Here is a 22945-nt window from a genome sequence, read left to right as displayed (position 1 = left end):
AAACAAACAAAAAGCGCAACGAGATGCACGTTTTGGACATAAAATTAAAACGCGGTGACAAGGAGACCAACAAAATAAATAATAACCAACGAATATGGAGCGGCAGTAGCAGTAAAAAAAACAAAAACAACATCATCAGCAACAATAAGAGGAATAATAGTAAATTTATAATGTTTATGTCAGGCCTCGCTTCGCTGAGTACCAATTGGCGACGGCGGCGACGGCGACGGCGATGCGGCAGCGACGCAACAACAACAACAACAATTGCGACAAGTCGTCATAATGATAATTGCAATTATACTACTACAACAATGCCAACAACCAATGATTTCAATAAAATCAATAAATTGCTGCTAATTACGTACATTCTACTGATAACAGCAACAACAATTTGTCAGAGCTTGCCAACAACAGATGCTGGTGGTCGAGGCGGTGGCGGAGGCCTTGGAGCTTCTCCACCGTTGACTGAACTTTTGAAATCAGGAGGCGCCACCTACAATCATCAACTACCCCAACAACAACTGTTTGCCATGCTGGCAAAGAGTGGTGGCGGTGGCGGAGGACTAGGAGCAGGATCTCCGGCCCTGACATTAGCCAAACGTCAACATTTTCTACCACTCGACGATGATGAATCTGCAGACAATGGCGGCGGCGGTGATATCGATAATGAGGATTTCGCCTCTTTGCATATTCCATTGGAATTCTCTCATGCAGTGGCCTCGTCATCCAAATCCCATGCTGCCGCCTCATCCCTACAATCGGCCTCATTGGAAACGAATGGCTTTGTGGCCGACGATGGTGGCCAATATGAGCAGGCGGAAAAGGCTTTGGCAGCTGCTGCGGCAGCATCTAATGCCAAATCCATCGGCAACAACAACAACAACAACATCAATTGTCCCAAAGAGTGCAAGTGCCTGAATATATTTTTCGATTGTGATAAATTGCATTTGGAGCGTGTGCCCATTCTACCCAACTATGTGCAAACACTGTAAGTCCCAAAAAAAAAAATAAATAAATAAAATAATTGGGGGATGTCTCAATCGACAGGGGGTTAGCATTAAACTTGCCACTCTACTGTGGTCCAACTGTCAACAGAAAATGTAGTAAGAAATGTCCTCCTAAAACTAAAATTTTGGCTTTCCGAGGACTTTTGTTTAGGTTTTTGTTACGTTAGTATTCGATTGATAAGTAATTAGTATTCTTAAAAAGAATGTGAGATGTTTATCAGTCCCTTTCAGGGGTTCTATTGAGAATTATTGTCAAAATTGGAATTTATATATAGTCAAATTATACTCACTTCACTTGATTTATTATAAAATCGTTTCTTTCTCAGACGGTGTATCGGAAATATTTTAATTAAAATTCAAAATGAAACCTATTTACTTTTAAAAACGATTCGAAATTGAGAATAGACCTGAATAAGACTATACATTGAATTTATTAGAACTACATATGTACATAGAAAAGAAAAGATTGTCTTGAAAAATATTGTTATATTTAGTTCAATTCCTTCACAATATATTTATTTTTACCTAGCAATCTGCAGTAATTGAAGTTGAAACTTTTTGTTAGCATTATTAGTAAATTATGAAATAGGATGCCAAATAACAGTTCTTTGTTCCTTTTTAATAAAATAAAGTGATATATCATATCAAAAACTTATTTTAATAAGATCTAATAACTGATTAAATAGTGAGTCAATTTTTAGGGAGATCTTGAAAAAAATTGTATTACAGATTATTTAATAGGGAAATTATTATAAAACATTTAATATTTATATTAGAAGTTATTGGAGACATAAGTAAATATTTAAATAGAATTCCATTATAACTAGAATTTAAATTTCACAAGAAATGGGACTGATATAGTTCTATAATTTCTCTGGTTTTTGGTCGAACCTTCATGAAAGTTTCGATATTCCCGACTCTAGATGCAAAATAAAAGCATATTGGTTTTTAATTTGAATTTATAAATAAAAATTTCGGATCTAGATCATTATATTAAACTGTTTAATTGTTCATTAACTCAATAGGAACTATAAAACTTTGAGAAACTTTTCGATCAACTGTTAAACCACTGTGGCGAAAACTAAAAACAGCAATAGCTAAAAATTAGTGGAGTAGGGGAGTAATAGTCGGAATCGAATCAACCCCTAGATAAGAGGCATAAACCCAAATTGTAGAGTACTACAACCCTCGTCTTTGACGTTTCCTCTTATGCTTTTCTTTTGCACTAAGCAGCAGAGGGCAGAGGGGCTTGCGATTTTATCATGAAGCTTTTAATCAATGTAATGCATAGCAAAAATGTACAACAACAACAAAAAACAAGAAAAGCGAAAATAATATTATGCAAAAATACTGTTTGGTCTTTATCTGTTTGGCCATGCATCACTAAATAATGCCCCAATTTGCACTTAAAGGGCAAATTAATTGCAAACACCATTGTTCAGATCATTACTATATATATATGTATATATATTTAATTTCCTTCTAGGCATTTGGCCAATAACAAATTGAACGACACAAGCGTCTTGGAGATACGCAATTTGCCAAGTTTAATTAAACTGTAAGTAAAAACTAAAACAAAGCCATGGGACTTGAATAACATTTGCTATTTCAGGACACTAAAGCGAAATCAGTTAACAGTAATGCCAAAATTTGTTGGTCTCTCGGCCTTAAAGCACTTGATTTTATCCAACAATGGGATTGAAAGGATTTCTATTGAAGCTTTATCTGTTTTGCCTATGCTAAAGACATTGGATCTTAGCAGAAATCGATTGATTACCATAGAGGCCAATTCATTTCCCTCTTTAAATCGTTTGGGACATTTGTAAGTTTAAGATTACATGAGAAATATATGTATATAGTTATGTTAATTCCTATTGTATCTGCTAGAATACTCAATGGCAATGATATAGCCAGTGTGGCTGAGCAGGCTTTTGAAGTCTTGCATAATTTGACGGATTTGGAATTGAATAACAATCGTTTGACTAGCCTTCCATTGGGCGTATTTCAGAATCTAACTAGACTAAAGAAACTGTAAGTAAAATCAATCTATATCCTGAACAATATGTTTTTTAACCCAATTCTTTTGTCTCTTAAACACAGTGCTTTGAGTTATAATCATTTGGAAATCAATTGGTCAACATTTCGTGGCCTTTTGTCGCTACAAAAACTTCAGCTTAAGGCCAACAAGATTAGAGCATTGCAGGATGGCGTTTTTCATGTGATGAGAAATATTGAGAGCATTGAATTGGATCACAATGATATTAGTTCACTCTCACGTCAGGGTTTCTTTAATCTAACCAAGTTGCATCATCTGAGTCTTTCAAATAATTCCATATCTCGCATTGATTTGGACACTTGGGAGTTTACTCAGTCGCTGGAATCTCTAGATCTATCACATAATGCCATAAGCGAGTTCAAGTCAGGGCATTTGGAGTGTCAACAACGTTTAAAATCATTGAATTTGGCCCATAATAAATTACAATATCTGCCGGATAATACATTCGATTGTGTTAAAAATTTGGAAGAATTGAATTTGAGACGAAATCTTTTGGCCTGGATCATTGAAGATCAAACGGCGATTGCCCCTTTCAAGGGTTTGCGGAAATTGAGACGTCTGGACTTGCATGGCAATAATCTTAAGCAGATTAGTTCAAAAGCTTTGAGTGGATTGAGCAGTTTGGAGTTACTGAATCTGGGACAGAATGCCTTGGCCAGCATACAACCGTATGCGTTTGAACATATGATACGTTTGCAAAAACTCATCTTCAAGTCGTTGAATTTCATTTGTGACTGTGAGTTGATGTGGTTCCGTCAATGGTATCAGACCCGTTTTGCTGAACAGTCCCAACAGATGCTGGCCAATGTAGTCTGTGGTTATCCGGAGCATCTTTTAGATCGTCCATTATTTAGTTTAACCAATGCAGAATTAAAGTGTGGTAAGTAGAAAATAAAAGAGTAATCTCTTTTGCTTTACTAACCCATCTCTTCGTTTAGCTGAATCTCCCAAACCCAAAGTAATTGAAGAGCCAAGCAATATGTTGGCTGTAAAGGGAGCTAATCTTACACTGGAATGCATTGCCACCTCACCTGCTGCTGCGTCTTTGGCTGCCACTGATGAGCTAAAAATTAAATGGCGTCACGATAATCAACATGTTCAGGAACGTCCATTGGGTGTGGGCCATGATGGAGCCACCACAGAGACTAAGATACATCATGATCAGAGTACAAATCAAACCACAATCTATGGTTACTTGCGTTTGACCAATGTTACGTATGAGAGTGCCGGACGTTATCAGTGTGTAGTGTCCAATGCATTTGGTACAACTTATGCCCAGAAATTCAAGATCTCTATAGGAAGTAAGTGAAGATACACGACTCTATTAAGGGAAAACATCTAATAAACAATCTCTCTTTTCCAGTACATCCGAGCTTTTTGCATGTGCCCTCGAATCTGACATTGGATGCTGGGGAAACAGCTCGTTTGGTATGCTCAGCAAGCGGTGATCCGATGCCACAGATTGCTTTGCGTAAATTTGCTGGGGATTTGTCAGCGGCCACCGAACGTCGTTTGCAAAGGGTGGAGGATGCTTTCCTCATTATCAATGCCAAGCCAAGTGATTCAGGGATATACACATGCACGGCAGAGAATGCTGCGGGGGAGATTAATGTCAATGCTACCCTTATAGTCAGTGGTAAGTCTAACGCAAAGAGATTAATTCCAAGTGATTTTTATCTAAACTCCTTTTTAATTTTAGATAAACCCCAACCGGCCATACCTATGGTATATCAGGAAGTGGTAGTTGGACGCACTTGTGTTCTAGAATGTCTGAGTGAAGTGGCCAATGCCGAATTGGAGTTGGAGCAACCACATCGTGAGTGGTTCAAGGAGAATAAGCCCATACACATTTCACCCAATACACCGGACGCTGAACGTTATTACTTTACGAGCAGTAAGGAGTTGTTGGTCATCGTGAATGCCCAATCCAATGATGCGGGACATTATCGTTGTGAGATTACAGATAATTCGCGTACATTTACACTGCAATCTGAGCTGGTGGTCGTGAAGGAGAACTACAATTGGGATGTTCTCTTGTTGGGCATAATTGGATTGACTGTGATTTGTGTCCTGGTTGATTGTTGTATCATTTGGTGTACATTGCGTTATCAAAAGAGGAAACTATTGGCCGCCAGTCGGGTACAAGCTAGCCAGCATACACTGGATATCGATCAGACCCAATTGACTACCCTAAATCGTACACAGTTATTACGTGGACATCAATCACAATTGGTTCTGGATGGTCTGCCGCTGCAACAAGCAGCTGCCACGCGTCCGCGTAGCTTGGCCGATCTTCAGGGTGATCAGGGTCAGGAAGGGCCAGAGGGACACAGTCGTCTGATAGTGACGACCACACCATCGTATGAACAGCGTTGCCTGGAGCAAGGTCTGACTTTGAATTATTTGCATCATTCGGATTTGGATACACAACAAGATCATTTGTCTAGCAAGGATTCGGGTACAGGATCTGATGCGGCTGTCAAACGTAGTCTTGAGGATTTTGTTGTTGCCATGCCCAGGCCAGGACATCATAATCACCATAATGATGATGATGATGATGACGATGCGGAGGACAATGATTTGCAATATGCCCCAACTCGTGCATTGGGCATCTCCGAATACGATGACATGGAGTTGTATGAATTGAATCATTCATCACCGGAGCAGCAACAATTCCTGCAAAATAACAATCATAATTATGATGGTGGTGGCGGTGCCGGCGGAGTCAGCGGTCGCAATGGGGGCGTGGCAGTGGTACCTCGCAAATGTAACTCAAGTGCCACCACAAGCTACAATCCCATTCAGCAGTCCACTCCAGTGGACATTTAGAGAGAGAGAGTGAGAAAGGAAGGAAGTGAAACCACCTGGCTAAACCAAATTGATGAAAAAAATACCAAAAACTGTGTGTTAGCCACACTGTTGGCTACGCCCCCAAAACACCCGCCTCCACCACCCAAAAACAAAAACAAAATATGAACAAAGACTGTTTTAAATAGTAGTTTTCCTTTTTTTTTTACATATATATATCTTAATTTGCCACTGAAGGCGGCTTTATAATGTAGAAAGGAATGATAACATTAACATACCAGTGTCTTCGTAATTTCTAAAATTAATATTGTGGATCTACATTAATTAATTCGAAGATGGGACAAAAATTGGATATTCGCAGGGCCAACAATTGATTGAAATTAAAATTGGAATCGAAATTGAAATTAAAATTGTTGGACGAGAATAGCTAAAGAATAATTTATATTGTAGATTTAGAATTTTGTTTCGCTTGTGATATTATTTATTATTTTTTGATTTCGAGTTTTAAGCGTAACATTTATAATCCTCCCCCCAATTCACAACTGTATATAACATGCACACACACACCCACCCTCAATCACACATATATATGTACGACTTAAGTTTAATTAATATCTAAGCCGACCCGACACCCGACTAAAAACTAATATTGCCAAAAATGCGGCTATAAATCATAAAATTTTTTTTTTGCAAATTTCTAATTTATGTGAATTTAATGAATTATTGAAATTATTATCTTTTGTTTGCTTCGTATAATATGGAAATACGTTATTTTTTTTTCTCTTTGTATTTGAAATTGAATTGAAATTGATTTGCCTTACCCAAATTGGCCTTGATAAATACTATATAAAATATATATTTAATGAAATATTGATATATGTACAATGAAGTCGAAATGTTAATAAAAAAACAAAAATAAATAAAACAAAATGCATTATATAAATTATGAAGAGGATTAACAGATATATTTAACAATCGCTGATTTACACTTGATGTGAAATTGGAGGAGAGCCGAAATTTTAAAGCCTTAAACATTTAGTTTAAAATATTAAAGAAGTTATATTCGATATATTTATATTTAATCCGATAACAAAAGTGAAGTTTCACACAGTCTCCCTTCTGCAAAAACGTATTAAGGGTTAAAGAATGTTTATTAGACTTAGGCTTAGACTTTCCTTAGGGCGATATAAATATTCTCTATTCAAATGAATGGAACGCTTATCTTGTTCTGGAAGCAAAGGATTAAAAATTGCAATATCTACATTAGTTTAGTAGTTGTATTTAGTTTTTTTAGGATCGAAACGAAGTTAAATTTATTGTTACATCTGATGGACACACAACTTTCATTTAAATACATCGAAGGAATTTATTTTTAAAATTGGTAAGCCTTTATTCTACGTCTAAAAATTGGCTTTAAGATTGAAGACTTTACTAAGTTTTCGTTTAATGCGCAGTCCAGATAAAGTGTCCCTTACAGTTACATCTGAGGGATACAAAACTTGTTCTATTTTTGAATGAAGCTAATAGATTTATTGTAAAATTTTGTAAGTAAAAGTTAACTTTTAGTTTGAATAGAATACAATGTATAAAATATTGTCAATTGGAATCTTCCTCTGAGCTATCACTGTAGGCGGATAGAAGGGATAAGCCAACAGGTGCTGCTGGCGGTTTTGATGCTTCTGTTGATGTAGAGGGAACAGGAACTGATGAAGCTGTAGCCGACGGAACACATGGAGTCGTTGTTGATGATGCGACAGAGGATGAAGGTGAGGGTGTTGCAGTCGCAGTCTTGGGTTTGACTAGAACCAAGGGCGTTTTGCGTTTAACCAAGGGCTGAGCTAAGGTGCTGCTCTTATTTGTCTTGCCGGCCACAGTCAGGACACTGGGCTTTGCTATTTTGGCAGGCGGTGGTGCTGGTGCTGGCATTGTGTCGATTATCTCCTCTTTCACATCCTCAATTATTTCTTCAGCCACTATTCGTGTGCCTCCCTCTGATTTGCCTTTGAAATTTACCGATCTACAAAGATAATACCAAAAATATTATTGTTGAGTTAGAACGATAGCTGACCACTTGGAAACTTACTTGATAAACTCCTCGTCCTCACGTTCTTCGCGTTCTAAACGTTCTCGTTCCGTTTCTGTAGTGTTATATTGTTGCAACATTGTGGAGTAGTCCACTGTCTGTTGGCGGCGATTCAAGTCCCGCAACTCTTCGAGACTTTCCAACATTTCAATTTCATTACGTGATTGTTCTGTGCGATTCTCGAGTAATTTCATGGGATTGTTTGCCTCCTCCTCGCGTAGTTCACGTTCTTCGCGTCGGGCCTGTTCTTCGGCCAACTTGAGAGCCATGAAATTTCGCGTAGCTCCTGCCTCGATCTCGTAATCCGTGTTCTGAGGATCTGTTTTAAAGGAAATCTCCTGTAAGCATCGCGTGCACTTTATGTAGAACCGATAGATCCGTATTCCCAGATATGTTTCATTCTCCACATCTTCCTTGCGGGCATTGAACTTCTTGCCCTTGTAAATGTATTCTCCGCACGTCTTGCATCGCATATTGAATGGAGCCATCAATCGTACAGTATATTGCCGATTTTTGGCCAATTTCATACGAGGAATTTTCGACGGATCGAAATCCGGGGGATAGTATTTCTAAATGCAATAGGAGGAAAATATAAATGTGGCCTATAATTAAACAATATTAATAATTTACTTACATTAAGAACTTTACGCTCAGACATTTTTTAAAAGCCGAAAAGACGCTATAAATAAAAATAAATTTTAACTTTTTCGTGTGGCACACAACTAGTAAACAGCTGATACTGTAATTCGCCGTAAGAAACTAGTTCGCCGTTTTGTATCCAATTTGCCTATCTAAATCGAACTCGCCGTAACGATTCGCATTTGCCGGAGGTGCTAAGGTTGAGTAAAAAGTCCTAAGGGTCTGAGTCATTTTGACTGGGCGGCCACATTTAAAAAGAAAAAAGTGCCATAATGAATGAACTATAGTTTTTGTTGCACAGGGAGTGCAACCGGAGTAAAATTTTAAAACATTGAGATTATTTACTATTTTTTAATATTGCGATACTTGTCCTTAAGCACTTAACAATCAAAGAAATGAGTTTTTTTTGTGTTTTTTTTTTGAGTTTTATTAGAATTACAAAAAGTGCAGACTATGTTCATACATTTGTATAAAGTAATAGGTGCAACTTATTGTTAGAGATGCATACCTCTAATGAATAAGGCAACTTTATTTTACAGTATACTGCAACATTGGAGAACAAAACATTATCCAATATTAAATTTCACATAAAAAACGCTCTACATTATTCTTAAAGGAAATACTTACTTTGGATGTGAACTGCGTATCTCTAAGTTGAAAAGGAAATTCATGGCCTTACAATCACTCTGTCCACAGACAATAATATGGCTAATATCATTTATTATTTCTGTCCCAATTATATCACAATTATTTCTGTTAATTTCAAAATATGCGTTTATTTTATTTTCACAGTAGTTGCATTTCTTTGGTTATATTATTGCAGCTAAGTCCCACACACACGTATTATACAAATATACAATAAATAGACAAAACAAAATATGTTCACATAAAGCTTGAAATTGAATTGGGATCTGTATCATCCACGGAATCGATTTTCCGCAGGCCACCAGGACGTGGCGGTAGCCGCAATGTAGGGACATCCATGCCCAATTCAGGATCCGGAACAGATGATACATAACCTCCGTTTGGTCTACGGTCTCCAGTTGATCCCATGGTCACATCCGTCTCTGGAAAACTAACCTTCTTGATGGTTAGTGCAGGCGGCTGAGTTCCCGACAAGGGGCGCCTATCCAACTGCTTTTTGGCCACCCTTGGGATTTTATGCTTCACCAGCTCATACGTGCACGCATAGAGGAATGTATACTGCTGTAAAGTTTGCACCATTTTCATACGTTGGAAACGCAGTTTCTTAACCGTTTCAAAAATATTGATCTTCGACTCGCTCTTCAGACGTTGCATAATCAAATCGAGGCCAATAAAAGTTCCAGTTCGTCCCACACCAGCACTACAATGAACCACAATGGGTGAATAATTGGGACGCCGTTCGGACTTGACCTTCTTAACGAAAGCTATCAAATGCATAGGATCTTCCGGACAGCCATGATCGGGCCACTTTTTAAAATGGAAATGTATGACCTTCTCTTTTAGGCCATACTTGTCATGGACAACACATAATTCAGTGCGATCGTAGAGTTCAAAAGATTCCTTTGATCTAACGGTGGCAATTAGGCCGCGACTATTAAATGGAAAGTATTCGTGACACTTGACCTAAAAAAACCGAAAAAATAGATTCGAATTAGTTTCAGAAAAGGATTATAGGACATATAATCCCGCACTTACAGTATTTCCTTCACGATATTGTGTGACCTGAACAATAATGCGAACACTATGCTGCAAAACCATGCGCCAAAAGTCCATAACACTTTCTGGTTTTGGTCCCTGGGTGGCTATATATTCCTTTTTACGTGTATAACCCTGAAATGCATAAATTTTAGTACTTTTACTTCTAGATAAAGAGTATTTTCGCATACATCAATAAATGAGGCATTTATATAATCCGATCCTTCAGCATCGATATCCAATATAACACGATTCTTGTCATCTATAAGAGTATAATTTTAGAAATACTTTCTATTTATAGAACCTTATTTGTTTTTGTATATAACTCACATGGATAGATATCGGCATAGCGATTCTTATGTGTACCCAATTCGGCCGCTGAGTAGCTCAATTCTAAGGCCACAACTGTAATCTCCTTGAATTCTCGAGCCAATTTCTCTGGCTTGGCAACTTCATCATAGAATATGGCAAAGTTTTTAGCTATCACATTGCCAAATGGATCTTCAATACCCTGTCCCGAGTCACGATGCCTAAGATTATGATTTTTGTTATTAGATTTTCTAAAATAAAACTAATTTTATACTCACCAAGCAATGCGTTTGCGTATCCATAATACTGCCAGACCTAAAACAAAAGCCACCAATAGACAACAGCAGACACTGACCAAGATCAGAGTCACCCGGATGGCTGCATCTGTTTTGAATTCCAAAAGTGCTGCATCTCTGTAACTGAAATCGGTATACAAACGGACGACCATATTGTATTCCGTATCTGCTTTAAGGGGTCCATTGCAATAGACATCAGGCGAATTGCCCGGACAGTTTTCAATGCCAATGTAATAGACAATTTCCTCGGTCGACGAATCGCCACGGCTGACAGTGCTCACTTCGGGTTCCCAACGTTCCGGAGTTGTCTGATACTGTTCGATGCATGAGTTGCTACCATCGGCTCCCACCTGTTCATAAGTCTTGGCACTTGGCCACTCATTGTCGATGACATTATATTGCAGTACAGGATCATCCGTACAACCCTTCTGAGAGAGCAATAGTGATATATATTTTATTGTGCCCGATTCCGAAGATAGAATCTCTGGGGGCAAGCGTACAATAGCCGAACTAGTTGGATGTGTCATTTCTTGAGCGGTTACACGCATTGCCGATAGCAAATCCCCATCCACGGCAGAGGGAACTGCAGTGAAACATCATGAAAATTAATTGGAAAATTAATGTAACAAAATGAAAATTAATAACTATTACTCACTTCCGGCTGGCGATCTCCATTTTTGAGACACACTGGTGCTGTTTCTCTCCACTTCAACATTCTTTACGTATATTTCTACAGTGTAATCATATTCGGGTAATATTTGTGTTTCCGTATAGGACATACGTCCTTTTGGGTCACTTTCATCTGGTTCGACAGGTCTCGTAAATGTCGGAATCGGATCGTAATATGGTCGATTTCCATGTATATCAAGATAAAATTTTTCAATTTTACCATTGGATTTGCAAGGCACGGTCCATTCGAAGGTCACATTGGCTCTGTAAGTAAGAAATATATATAATTGAATCCGATTTTGACGAATAATATTTCATTCGACGGGGAATTTATGAAAATAATATTCTAGCGGATGTAAGACGACCTCTCGAATCCGATTTAATATATAAGTCGTCCTTAATATTGTCTTGAGGAACTTAAAATGTAATAATATTATTGCTGTAGATAATATGTTCGAAAGTAATACTCTAAATAATAGATAGATAATCTCACATATCGACAATTTCGGTAGGATAAGTCGAATTGGATTGTCAAAAGCTTTTAAGAAAAAACTGCTTTATTATTATTATTTTGGATCTTCAAGGTAAAATAATAAACTCTTTAAGGTTAGGTTTAAGAGAGTTCGTTCGTGCGGATAAGCCCGGATAAACGAAGAACAGATAATCTAAATTTTCCAAAAGCCTTGGACCTACTGTAAATTATATAAGTTTTGAAATGTTAATGGAGAAACCATTTTCGAGTATCTTCAAATGCAAATATTTCTAATGATCTAGAACTTGAAAAAGATTCCTTACCGATATGAATTGTTATCCAAAGCTGGACCCATGGAAGTTACCTTCAGATCAGTAATGGCATCGGGAACTATTACAAAAAGAGAGAATAATTTCATAAAAAAATAGTCTCCATGACAAGATCACATCACTCACCCGATGGATTGGTTGTGCCAATTACGGGTGCTGTATACTGGCCCAGGCCAAATTCATTTTGGACGGCAACCTGCATCATGTATTTAACACCTGGCGATAATTGTGTGAAATTCACAGAGTCGGCACCCTTTGTCTCGGATAGAGGTTCCTCTATGATGGCCTCACAATTTGCATCTGGGACAAAGTAATCGGGTTCGTGGCGCATTAAATAGGTCTGATAAAACTTAATCGGTCCATTCAAATTAACCGGAGCAGACCAACGAAATTCCAAACTTGTTTCACTGGCACTCTCACACTGGACATTTGTCGGTTGATCGGGAACTACAGACGACTAAATTGGTTTAATGATTGGGTTAAGGTTGTAGGCAACTACTTAAAACTTACAGTAGGTCAGTGTTCTTTGGGCCACAAGAGATTTTTTGACTGACCCCGCGGTATTGTAGAGAGTCACATCGCAGTTGTAGTCCTTGTAGGGTGACAAAGGCGTTAGCACAGCTTGGAATACTACAAGCAAAGAAGCTAAAAAGTTATGTACTCCAAGTCTTTAATGTCTCCAACACTCACCGCGCTTGCTATGGCCCTCAACATATTTCTCCGCAAAGGATATTGCCGCGTCATTACTTGAACACTCGAAACGGGCAAATATTGTCGGACACATATTATTGTAGTCCACATTATTGGCATTCAATGTCAGACTATGAGACGATATACCAGTTTGTTCGAAAGAAATTAAACTGGCATCGACAATGGCCGCACGGGTTTCCACCATGACTTGTTTAAGATCTCCGTCCAGATTTTGTTTCGTATAGGGTATTATCTGTATGGTGTAGGCCTGGCAAGCCAATAGACCGCTATCAAATGTCACATTAGTGATCTGAGTGGTTAAACTCAGAGCATCCACTTCTTTGCCATCATCCATCCAGCCGGATAAACGATAGCCATCAATACAAAGATCTGCATAGGCCGGAATCGACCAACTGATATTTATGGAATACGCTGCTGGACTAATGATAGGTTCCAAAATGGACGTTGGCCGATCCTCATTGATGGTACTCTCGTTTTGATATACAGCCACGGAACTACCATTCAGCAATACGGGCGAAATCTCCACAATATACAAGCCGCAAGGATCCAAATTCTCAAAGTTCACAAATGTTTCTTTGGTGTTTAGCTCACGTTGCACTGGATTGACACGCTGCATGGGACCCGTAATATTTACATTATAACTGGCCACACATTTGGGATGTTCCCTGGGCGGTGACCATGTCCAATTCACACCGGTGAGGTTCAAGCTTTGATTAGCATTATAGATAACACTGGCATCTGACAATAAATATAAAAATAAAATAATTAAATGATCTAGTGAAAGGCAGTGGTAACATCAAAATTATGCAACTTTATACTTTAGCCCGCCCATTGGCAAAATGTGTACTTTTGAGTACTTAAATATCTGCCTATAACTCGACTTTTTATTATACGATTCTCTTAAAATTTGACATACTGATAGAACTTTATTTAATTATAAGGTACATTAAATATATATTCTATATGATAAATATTTTGAGAGCAATTGAGATTCTTTGAAAATGGATATAGAAAACAAACTGTAATTGCTTTGTCTAGGTTTTTTTGGGGATCTTTTTGAATGTTCGATGTGCGAAATTTCTCTATATTAATCAAAATACTACGACCATTTCCAAGATTTACTAGTTCGATGTTAAAAGAACCAAAATACAATCACAAATTTTTCAAAACATCCTGAATCCGTCCTTGGCGTATATACATTGCTAAATATGTTCAGTAGTTAATGCTGATCAGAAGTATATAGATATTTTAGCGAGTCTAATGTGTTATTTTCTACTTATTACAGAAGTGGCGGATCTAGTTCATGATTTTGGTACGGGAAATCGACTTATGGGGGGAAAATTAAGCATTTTGGAGGAAAAATCGTTCTTGGATATCGAAATTTAAACAAAAATTGTTAAAACAAAGCTTTCAGGAAAGAAAATTTCCTCCATTTTCCTTTTCGTTGATCCACCACTGTATTATATCGATTTTGGCGACATTATCATAATTCTTTAACTAAGAATATATACGTATGTATGTACATTTCATTATGTACGTATGTACATATTTAGGGACTCTTTTGATGATCTCAGAGACCTTCATACATATATAAGTGTAAAGTAGAATCTATCATCTAATATACAACTTACTCTTCTCAGCGGAAGCAAATTCCAGTGAACCCTTGACAGTTGAATTTGAATTCATATAGATCTCAAAGCTATACATATCACAGCCCTGAAGATTGGGCAGAGTATATTGCCTGAGGGTAGTAGCATTCGAAGTATCTGTCCAGTCGCACACATCTGAAAAGTTACAAAATAAAACAGGAATTAAATGAAATACTTCATTTTTTATGGTCATAGGTCAACCCACCATCTTCTTCTGGAGTTTCTTCGGGTCCTGCTATGGGTGGGTCACTTGTTGTTGTTGTTGTTGATGTTGCCTCATCTAAACCAAAAGTCGTTTCGGTTGTGGGTAATTCGGTTGTCGTCGTTTTATCATTCTTAATTTCACAATCCAAAAGTTTCCATTTAAATGTATAAAGATTTATACAATTTGAGCTGACAGGATCACCCCAAGAGATTACTGTATCGCCATTGGTTGAATTGTTAACGTCCAATGTTAGATCTCCTGGTTCTGAATAATCGGTATCCACCTGTTGCACATCTGTATAAACTAGCAAACTGGCATTGTTATACGTATTTATGGTTATATTATACGTCTGACATGGCAAACGACCCGTAAACGTGTATGTGCTCTTCTCATTGGTTTGCTCAGTATCTGATGAGGTTAAGCCATATGTTGCATATAGCTTAAATGAACTGACACATGCACGATCTGTTGCTTTCCATGTCACTTTTATTGTTGTTGCTGTTGGCGCTAGCAAAGTGATATTTGCACTGGGCTCTAGAGAGAGGAGAGAAGGGAAGAAAATCTATTAGAGGGTAAGTTCTTAATTTCAAGATTATCACATATTACGCTTGTAGGCCGTAAAAGCATTGATTGTCTTCTCATCTGGTGGAGTTAGGTTCTCATCTATAACACCAAAGGTCACCAAGGCTGTATATTGAGAGCAAGGTTCAAGGCCTTCACTGAGAAAAAAGAAATAAAAATCATTATCCACTGACTGACGGAGAAATGGAAATATTCATTGACCTACCACACATGATTCTCATTGGCCACAATCGGTGTATTTGTGCCCAATTGACAGGTAACATTTGTTATAATATATTTATTCTCATCAAGTAGACTAAAACTCAGGGTATAGACGGTAGCAATGACTTTAACCTGGACATCTGTTTCGGAAAGGGTATAAAATAAGTTCTTTCTCCTTTTTTCTGTCTACTCACCCTCATCCAGCTCAGTGCTAGTTGTCTCTGGAAAATCAGTCGTTGTTTGAGCCGGAACTATGGCAAGACCATATAGTAGAAGTAATATGACCATAAATCCAAATGTATGCCATTTCTTTGATTTTCCGTAGTATTTGCCGTCCATTTTTTTTTATATCAATCCCACCACATTGCTTCAAGATTTCTATACGGATGATATCAGATTTGTAATGTTTTGTTATTTCGGAAGTCATATGGATTTAACCAAGTTCAAATGCAACCGGTTTTGGTTATCAAAAAGCATTCACCTCCCCCGTTCGGAACGTTAATCGAAAGGCTTTCGTTGTTAATTTATATGGCACTTTGGTGAAGGTGCAATGCGCATTTTAATATTTTGTTATATACGAATCGTTTATATATACATGACAGATGAGTTCATAATTAACTAAAATGCAGTGAAAAGATCAAATTTCTGACCAGCGCAACAAAAATAATATAACTTGAGTCCACAGCAAAGCACTTTGAACATTTGATTTACTTTGTATGAAGTGAGATATCAGGAAAAAAGTTATATGACGGAGACGAGAATCAGAAGGGGTCAAGCAGGGGGATCCAACGAGCGGATCTAGGGTTGTGAAACAGAGGGAAACTTTGTTGGGCAAGTATAAATTGTTCTTATAACTTTATAATTGTCTATAATTGAAAAAATACAATGTTTGCTTAAAGCATAATATTGCCAAACTATAAAAAGGAGCTTTTTGGCCAGGTTTTTGCATACTTTAGGGGGTAAAGTTAGCACCGTTTTACAGAATCCTAGTTACTATAGCAATGTTATAGTATATTATATTTAAATTTAAGAAAATATACAAAATTTTCGAAATTCCCTAAAGTATCCCTTCAAAATAAATCTCAATTTCTTTCCCCTTAATTGAATAACTTGAAATCCTTTAAGCAGTTAAACAAAGGAAATATTTCCACTTTCAACTTATATTCGCAGATATGTATTCCATTAAAAAAAGTCTATAAAATTTATATAAAAAAATGTTATTTAGCTTTAAAGTACTTCAAGCACCTGATCGGTCATAGTCAATTCATTTGGAAGCACCTTCTATATGAATGGGTTATCTTTCAGTAGTAGTTTGACAGACTTATCACATGAGTTTGGTATCGTAATTGAACAAATTCTTTAGGTAATTGGTGCAAAACACAACAAAAAATTCCACGCACACTTAAGCTAAAGTAATTCTTGGTAATCCAGCAAACAAACAGATATTAATTTTTTTTTAAGACTTACATTCAATGTCAATGAGATTGTTAATAAATAATGCTACAACAATCCGATCGGGAAATCTTATCAAGGCACTTTAACACTTCACATAGCCAATACTTCAGATCAAAATCAATAAAGTAAAATAATATATATAAAGAGAGGAAGAACAACTTAATAAACTAGACATTTAATCAATTGGCAAGGAGAGAGAGTAAATTCAAAAAATTGGATTTAAAGAAAAAACCCAATTTTCGAGTATTATCATTATCACAGATTATGCGTATCACGCAGAACTATATATACTAAGCGATTTACAGATACATATTGATATTTCATCATTGTTGTCATTGGAATGAGTAAGTACGACACTAAAAGTTAGCATTTCTAATCGAACTACATTGAAAGCGAAAACAAAATGTCAATCAGTGGCGGATTTGCAGATTTCATCCTAGGCCTAGGGCCTTGGAAAATCAGCCGCCTTTATTTCAATTTTCTTTACATAGTCAAATATAACGTATACGCAAGGGATGCCAGGTAAGGTAATAATATTTTGGATAATCAGGGCTGGATTTAGTCAGATTTTAGACCATTTTGCATATGTTTAAATATTAATGAAAAAGTATTATGTAGAATTGTTGGTTTTATTTACATTTACAATTCCTAAGAAGGGATTTCAATATCTTTCAGTATCTTCCAATTCGCCGCCCCTTTTAAATGTGCCCCTGTTTTATATCCACGACTGAGATTAATATTCAAACGAATTTTATGATGATGTAAATGATAATGGAAAAAAACTAAATGCATTATCTTTCCGCTAATATAAAAGTAGTAAAAAAGACTGACGCAAAATTGAAATCCATTTTTGATCTAATATTTGGTATATTTTGAAATTCTAAAACTGAAAACCCGAACGACTTAAGGCCCTAAACACTGGGCCTTCTTTGGTCTTTGGCTAAATGCGCCACTGAATACAATAGAGTTAAAATGGCAATTACTAATTTTTGTCATATCGCAGAAAATTGTGACTGCTCTTACCCAGCGGAAGATACAAATGTATAATTGTTTTGTTTTCCTTTGCTTTGTGTGTGTTTTAAAGCAAATAAAATTACATTTCTCGATACTTATTAATAGCGCTTCGACATAGTTCATTTGTTATCTTCTCACAATTGTGCGGAGCGGCAATATAATTTTCAAAAGAGTTTCTGTTACTCTGTTTAAACAAATCACAAAAAATAAAGGCGAAACAATGTACAGATAGATATGTATGTCTGTAGGTGCGAGCCCAAAAACCAAACACCAAATAAGCCAATAATAACAATTTAACAGTTAATAGGCAAGTCGAGAACCGTATGAGCGATCGAAACGCAAACGAAACCCGTGTTGACCCTTATCAATATAATCAGAGTAGGTATAGTATGCCTGATAACGTGAATACATATGGCTGTAAGTTGGCCATAAATTTTAACCAATCAACTTCTATTTTAGTAAATTGCATTGCGTTAACGTCAAATTAAATAGTATATATGTATATATTGTAAATGTTTCTTCCGTTGCACTACAATTAAGGGCGTTATCACTGACAAAATGCAATTTTTGATAAGATTTTTGTCGAGATTTAAGTAAATAAATAATTGCATACTATCGACAATTAAGCTTATGCTTCACGTCTTTCAAAAAACACTCACAAGATATTTGAAATATTATATTATATTTTTATTGTCGTATATTCATATATATATATATTTGCACACGCACAACGAAAACAAAATTAAAGTTTCCAAATAAGAATGACAGATATCGTCAGTGGTAATTATAACCGTTTCCGTTGAATGTTTGACGAGTACTGAACAAAAAAGTTGATAAGAACAAAGTTAACTCCCCATCAATATAAGAGAGACAGCTTTGCGTAGGGGATTTTTCCTTTATAAAAGAAAAATATAAACAATCATCAGGAGGGTGTGTAGACAAATTAAAAAATTGGTTTTATTGCTAAATTAGCACACATTGATGCTATATTTGACAAAATGTATAAATAAAATCTGCAATAAGTTTATCTGTTTAATTTTGTTTTTAAATTTCCGAAAAAAGAGCGCGTTATGTATGACCGTTTTAAAGTTTCGGGCACACTAATGTTAATTAACAATGTGCTGTCGGGTAAAATATCGATATATCAAAATATCGATAATATATCAACTTGCTTTCCAGCACTGCCGCAACACGTGTTTCTCGTTCATTTGTTTTAACCTGGTACCGCGTGCACGTTCGCTTCGCAGTTGGTTAATAAAATATAAATTAATAAAATATGGCTGACGTTGGTAAGCATTAGACTGACTGAAAACATATTGACTTGGCCATTCTACAACCATTGACAACCTTCTTAGAGGTGCGCAAGGAGAAGAAAAAGAAGAAGATCAAGGAGGAGCCCTTAGACGACATTGGCACTCTGCAGAAGGAGGGCGATTTTCAAATAAAACCCTCGTCGAAGATAGCGCAACTAGAAACATCTCAATGGCCGCTGCTTCTCAAGAACTTCGACAAACTCAACATCAGATCGAACCACTATACACCGTTAGCACATGGCTCGTCACCGCTGAATCGCGACATCAAAGAGTACATGAAATCTGGTTTCATCAATCTGGACAAACCCTCAAATCCCAGTTCCCACGAGGTTGTTGCTTGGATAAAAAAAATCCTAAAGGTTGAGAAGACCGGACACTCTGGTACCTTGGATCCCAAAGTTACAGGTAAGCAGTTGTGTGGAGAAAAATATGTGTGGTGGTATCAGGGCGCGTGTTTGCTTTAAGTTTAACCTCAAAATTGAACACGAGAAAAATATTGCTGTACATTGAGGAACAAAAACAATAACAACATACGGAAAATAAAAAAGAACTCCCCATGTGACAAACTGAAAATTTCTTCAATTAAAAAAAAGTAAATTTAAATTACGCTCAAACACAAATTGGAGATGGAAATGTGAACGATTAAATGTTATTGGTTTTTGAATTTCAAGTGTTTCCGCCCAATGTAAAAAAATGTTTCATTCCACCTGTTTCTAACCTCAAAAACGCACATTTTTTTATTTTATTTTTTTCAAGGCTGCCTTATTGTCTGCATTGATCGTGCTACGCGTCTAGTGAAGTCACAACAAAGTGCCGGCAAAGAGTATGTTGCTATATTTAAGCTACATGGTCCCGTTGAGTCGGTGGCAAAAGTACGCCAAGGCTTGGAGAAACTTAGAGGAGCCCTCTTCCAACGTCCTCCTCTCATTTCCGCCGTAAAACGTCAATTACGTGTCCGTACAGTTTACGATAGCAAATTGCTGGATTACGATGAAAAACGGAATATGGGTAAGCATCCGCAGTAGCATATATATAGAGAGTTAATGTATTCTCTGTCCGACTATTTACATGGGGCACTGGTGCATTTAACATTCACTCTGTAAAATACATTAAAATCCCAGTATTTGCCTGGCAAATGCACAGTTTATTTAGTTAAAACATTTCCATTTTGGTCCACTTCTCATGGCGTTTAGGTGTTTTTTGGGTTAGTTGTGAAGCCGGCTCCTACATCCGTACAATGTGCGTCCATTTGGGTTTGGTACTCGGAGTTGGCGGTCAAATGCTTGAACTTCGTCGTGTCCGTTCGGGTATTCAGTCAGAGCGTGATGGCATGGTAACAATGCACGATGTCCTAGATGCCATGTGGCTTTACGAGAATCACAAAGATGAGTCCATGTTGAGACGTGTGATAAAGCCCTTGGAGGGTCTGCTGGTCAACCATAAACGCATCATCATGAAGGACAGTTCGGTAAGTTTATTGGAGAACCTTTTTTTTATTGGTCCATTTCTTTACCCCATGATATTAAGCCGGCAGTTGCTCGAAATTTAACCAAGAGCAGCTGTGACTATGACTGGGAACATTAAAGTCGCTGATGTGTGTATGTTAAACAGCGTATTCTTTACCCTGCGCGTTCGACAAAGTAATTTCAGACCACATTTCAACCCAAAAAATACTAAAACGAGTAGAAACTTATTTAAATGATTTTAAATAATCCTGGATTCTTATTTTACCCACTCTCTTAGGTCAATGCCGTATGCTATGGTGCCAAAATAATGTTGCCCGGTGTATTACGGTACGAAGACGGCATTGAGATCGATCAGGAGATTGTTATCTGCACAACAAAGGGTGAAGCCATTTGTTTGGCCATTGCCCTGATGACAACAGCCACCATGTCGTCGTGTGATCATGGTGTTGTTGCTAAAATTAAACGTGTCATTATGGAACGCGACACATACCCACGTAAATGGGGATTGGGTCCCAAAGCTTCGGCGAAAAAGGCTCTCATTGCTGCCGGTAAACTAGACAAGTTTGGCAGGCCTAATGAGAATACTCCCAAGGAATGGTTAACTGGTTTTGTTGACTACAGTGCCAAGAAGGCGGCAGCTGCTTCCGATACGCCACAGTTATCTGTTCCTCCTACAAATGGCTCTTCGAATGAACACCCCAAGGTATGAGCAATTATAAATTATCCACTTTTTGCTTACTAACATTTAACTTCATTTTTTTTAGCGTAAACTAAGCACCTCCAGTGTAGAAGCCACGGGAGTTGAAGAAACTCCCTCAAAGGCAGACAAAAAGAAGAAGAAAAAGAAGCACAAGGGCGAAGATGAAGCTCCAGAAGAAGAGGATGCTGAACCCGTAGAAAAGGAGAAGAAAAAGAAGAAGAAGAAGGACAAAGATAGAGATAGAGAAGAAGAAGCTCAGGAATAGAGTATTTAGAGAGTTATCTAGATTTTAGGTTCAGGAATAGATCTACGATTTTTTGTTGTAGAAAGTTCCTATAATTTTCAAAAAAAAAAAAAAGTTTTCAATCCACAAACAATTAGTAATTAAGTTTCAAAAGCAGTTTTTATATATATATATCTAAACATATATGAGTAGAAATGCATTTAAGGTGACATTCGCAATGCAATAAATTCAAATATTTTATTGTAAAACAAATGTTAGTCTTTAGTTTATATTTGTTGTTAGTTTTGAGTATCAGTGTCTAATCGGCAGCATTTTCCCAGATTAAAAGGTGAGTTTTCTATGTTAATTAACAAAAAAAACTTTGGTTGACTGTACTTGTGTCTCTGATGAGCTTTAACTTTCGCCCCTATCTGAAAATTGAAACTTCTCCTGTTGAATGCGAGATTGGTCTTACTGAAACACAAGTACAGCAAACAATATTTAATTTAAACAATTTTTAAATCTTATAACATGGTAATAATATTGTCTATCTTTTAATATTTTAGGTCGAGACGTAATTTGGAACTCTTTGAAAATATTAAAGGTAAGATTTTTATATTATTTAAATGTATTTTTTATCTAATCTGATGAGCATTAACTTTCGCCCCTATCTGAAAATTGAAACTTCTCTTGTTGAATGCGAGATTGGTCTTACTGAAATTATTAAAACTTAAGTAAATATTTAAAAAAATGGCCCATACATTATAATAATATAAAATTATTTTTAATCTTTACAGATCAACAAGTGCCATGTGCGATTAAGAAATTGTTAAAGATGACTATTTTAAAAGGTTGGTATACACTTTAAAAACTCAATAATATATTATTTTTTTTAACCTGATGAGCATTAACTTTCGCCCCTATCTGAAAATTGAAACTTCTCTTGTTGAATGCGAGATTGGTCTTACTGAAAAAACAAAAATACAAATTTTCAAGTCAATGAAAGTCATTATTATGTAACTAATCAAAAACTATTTCTTTATTCTTTGTTGCAGAAGGATTGTTAACATGTTAAAAA

At 36.7% G+C, this 22945-nt stretch overlaps 4 protein-coding genes and 4 non-coding genes across 8 annotated transcripts; 6 read left to right on the top strand and 2 right to left on the bottom strand.

Annotated features, from left to right (window-relative positions):
- Positions 1–16: 16 nt before the first annotated feature.
- LOC6640970 (leucine-rich repeats and immunoglobulin-like domains protein 3) lies at positions 17–6775 on the top strand. The gene is made up of 8 exons (XM_002063653.4): positions 17–988; positions 2494–2565; positions 2620–2829; positions 2895–3038; positions 3108–3943; positions 4002–4364; positions 4427–4699; positions 4763–6775. Exons 1-8 carry the CDS (start codon positions 24–26, stop codon positions 5890–5892), a joined length of 3993 nt encoding a protein of 1330 aa, XP_002063689.2. The 5' UTR covers positions 17–23; the 3' UTR covers positions 5893–6775.
- Positions 6776–7376: 601 nt separating this feature from the next.
- Positions 7377–8704, bottom strand: LOC6640776 (splicing factor YJU2). Its single transcript, XM_002063655.4, has 3 exons — positions 8589–8704; positions 7955–8523; positions 7377–7888 (listed from the first exon to the last, which is right to left on the bottom strand). Exons 1-3 carry the CDS (start codon positions 8610–8612, stop codon positions 7468–7470), a joined length of 1014 nt encoding a protein of 337 aa, XP_002063691.1. The 5' UTR covers positions 8613–8704; the 3' UTR covers positions 7377–7467.
- A 645-nt stretch (positions 8705–9349) lies between these two features.
- On the bottom strand, positions 9350–16050 carry LOC6640775 (phosphatidylinositol phosphatase PTPRQ). Its single transcript, XM_002063654.3, has 15 exons — positions 15891–16050; positions 15701–15836; positions 15520–15632; positions 14914–15447; positions 14691–14843; positions 13039–13797; positions 12859–12978; positions 12475–12795; positions 12343–12409; positions 11534–11811; positions 10861–11461; positions 10604–10803; positions 10465–10535; positions 10274–10408; positions 9350–10201 (listed from the first exon to the last, which is right to left on the bottom strand). Exons 1-15 carry the CDS (start codon positions 16033–16035, stop codon positions 9476–9478), a joined length of 4359 nt encoding a protein of 1452 aa, XP_002063690.1. The 5' UTR covers positions 16036–16050; the 3' UTR covers positions 9350–9475.
- A 3313-nt stretch (positions 16051–19363) lies between these two features.
- LOC26530284 (H/ACA ribonucleoprotein complex subunit 4) lies at positions 19364–22140 on the top strand. Its single transcript, XM_015178703.3, has 6 exons — positions 19364–19454; positions 19521–19883; positions 20235–20486; positions 20672–20946; positions 21222–21647; positions 21709–22140. Exons 1-6 carry the CDS (start codon positions 19442–19444, stop codon positions 21907–21909), a joined length of 1530 nt encoding a protein of 509 aa, XP_015034189.1. The 5' UTR covers positions 19364–19441; the 3' UTR covers positions 21910–22140.
- Positions 20990–21134, top strand: LOC6640777. Its single transcript, XR_049665.1, has one exon. It is a non-coding gene; the product is annotated as a small nucleolar RNA snoR639/H1 (small nucleolar RNA).
- A 125-nt stretch (positions 22141–22265) lies between the features above and the next one.
- On the top strand, positions 22266–22353 carry LOC6640969. The gene has a single exon (XR_049664.2). It is a non-coding gene; the product is annotated as a small nucleolar RNA Me28S-Gm1083 (small nucleolar RNA).
- A 154-nt stretch (positions 22354–22507) lies between these two features.
- Positions 22508–22594, top strand: LOC6640968. Its single transcript, XR_049663.2, has one exon. It is a non-coding gene; the product is annotated as a small nucleolar RNA Me28S-Gm1083 (small nucleolar RNA).
- Positions 22595–22757: 163 nt separating this feature from the next.
- LOC6640967 lies at positions 22758–22846 on the top strand. Its single transcript, XR_049662.2, has one exon. It is a non-coding gene; the product is annotated as a small nucleolar RNA Me28S-Gm1083 (small nucleolar RNA).
- Positions 22847–22945: the final 99 nt, after the last annotated feature.

Source organism: Drosophila willistoni (assembly GCF_018902025.1).
Source record: "Drosophila willistoni isolate 14030-0811.24 chromosome 2L unlocalized genomic scaffold, UCI_dwil_1.1 Seg168, whole genome shotgun sequence".
NCBI classification, from domain to species: domain Eukaryota; kingdom Metazoa; phylum Arthropoda; class Insecta; order Diptera; family Drosophilidae; genus Drosophila; species Drosophila willistoni.
Note: the sequence above shows the minus strand (reverse complement) of the source record. Positions and strands in the feature narration are given on the sequence as shown.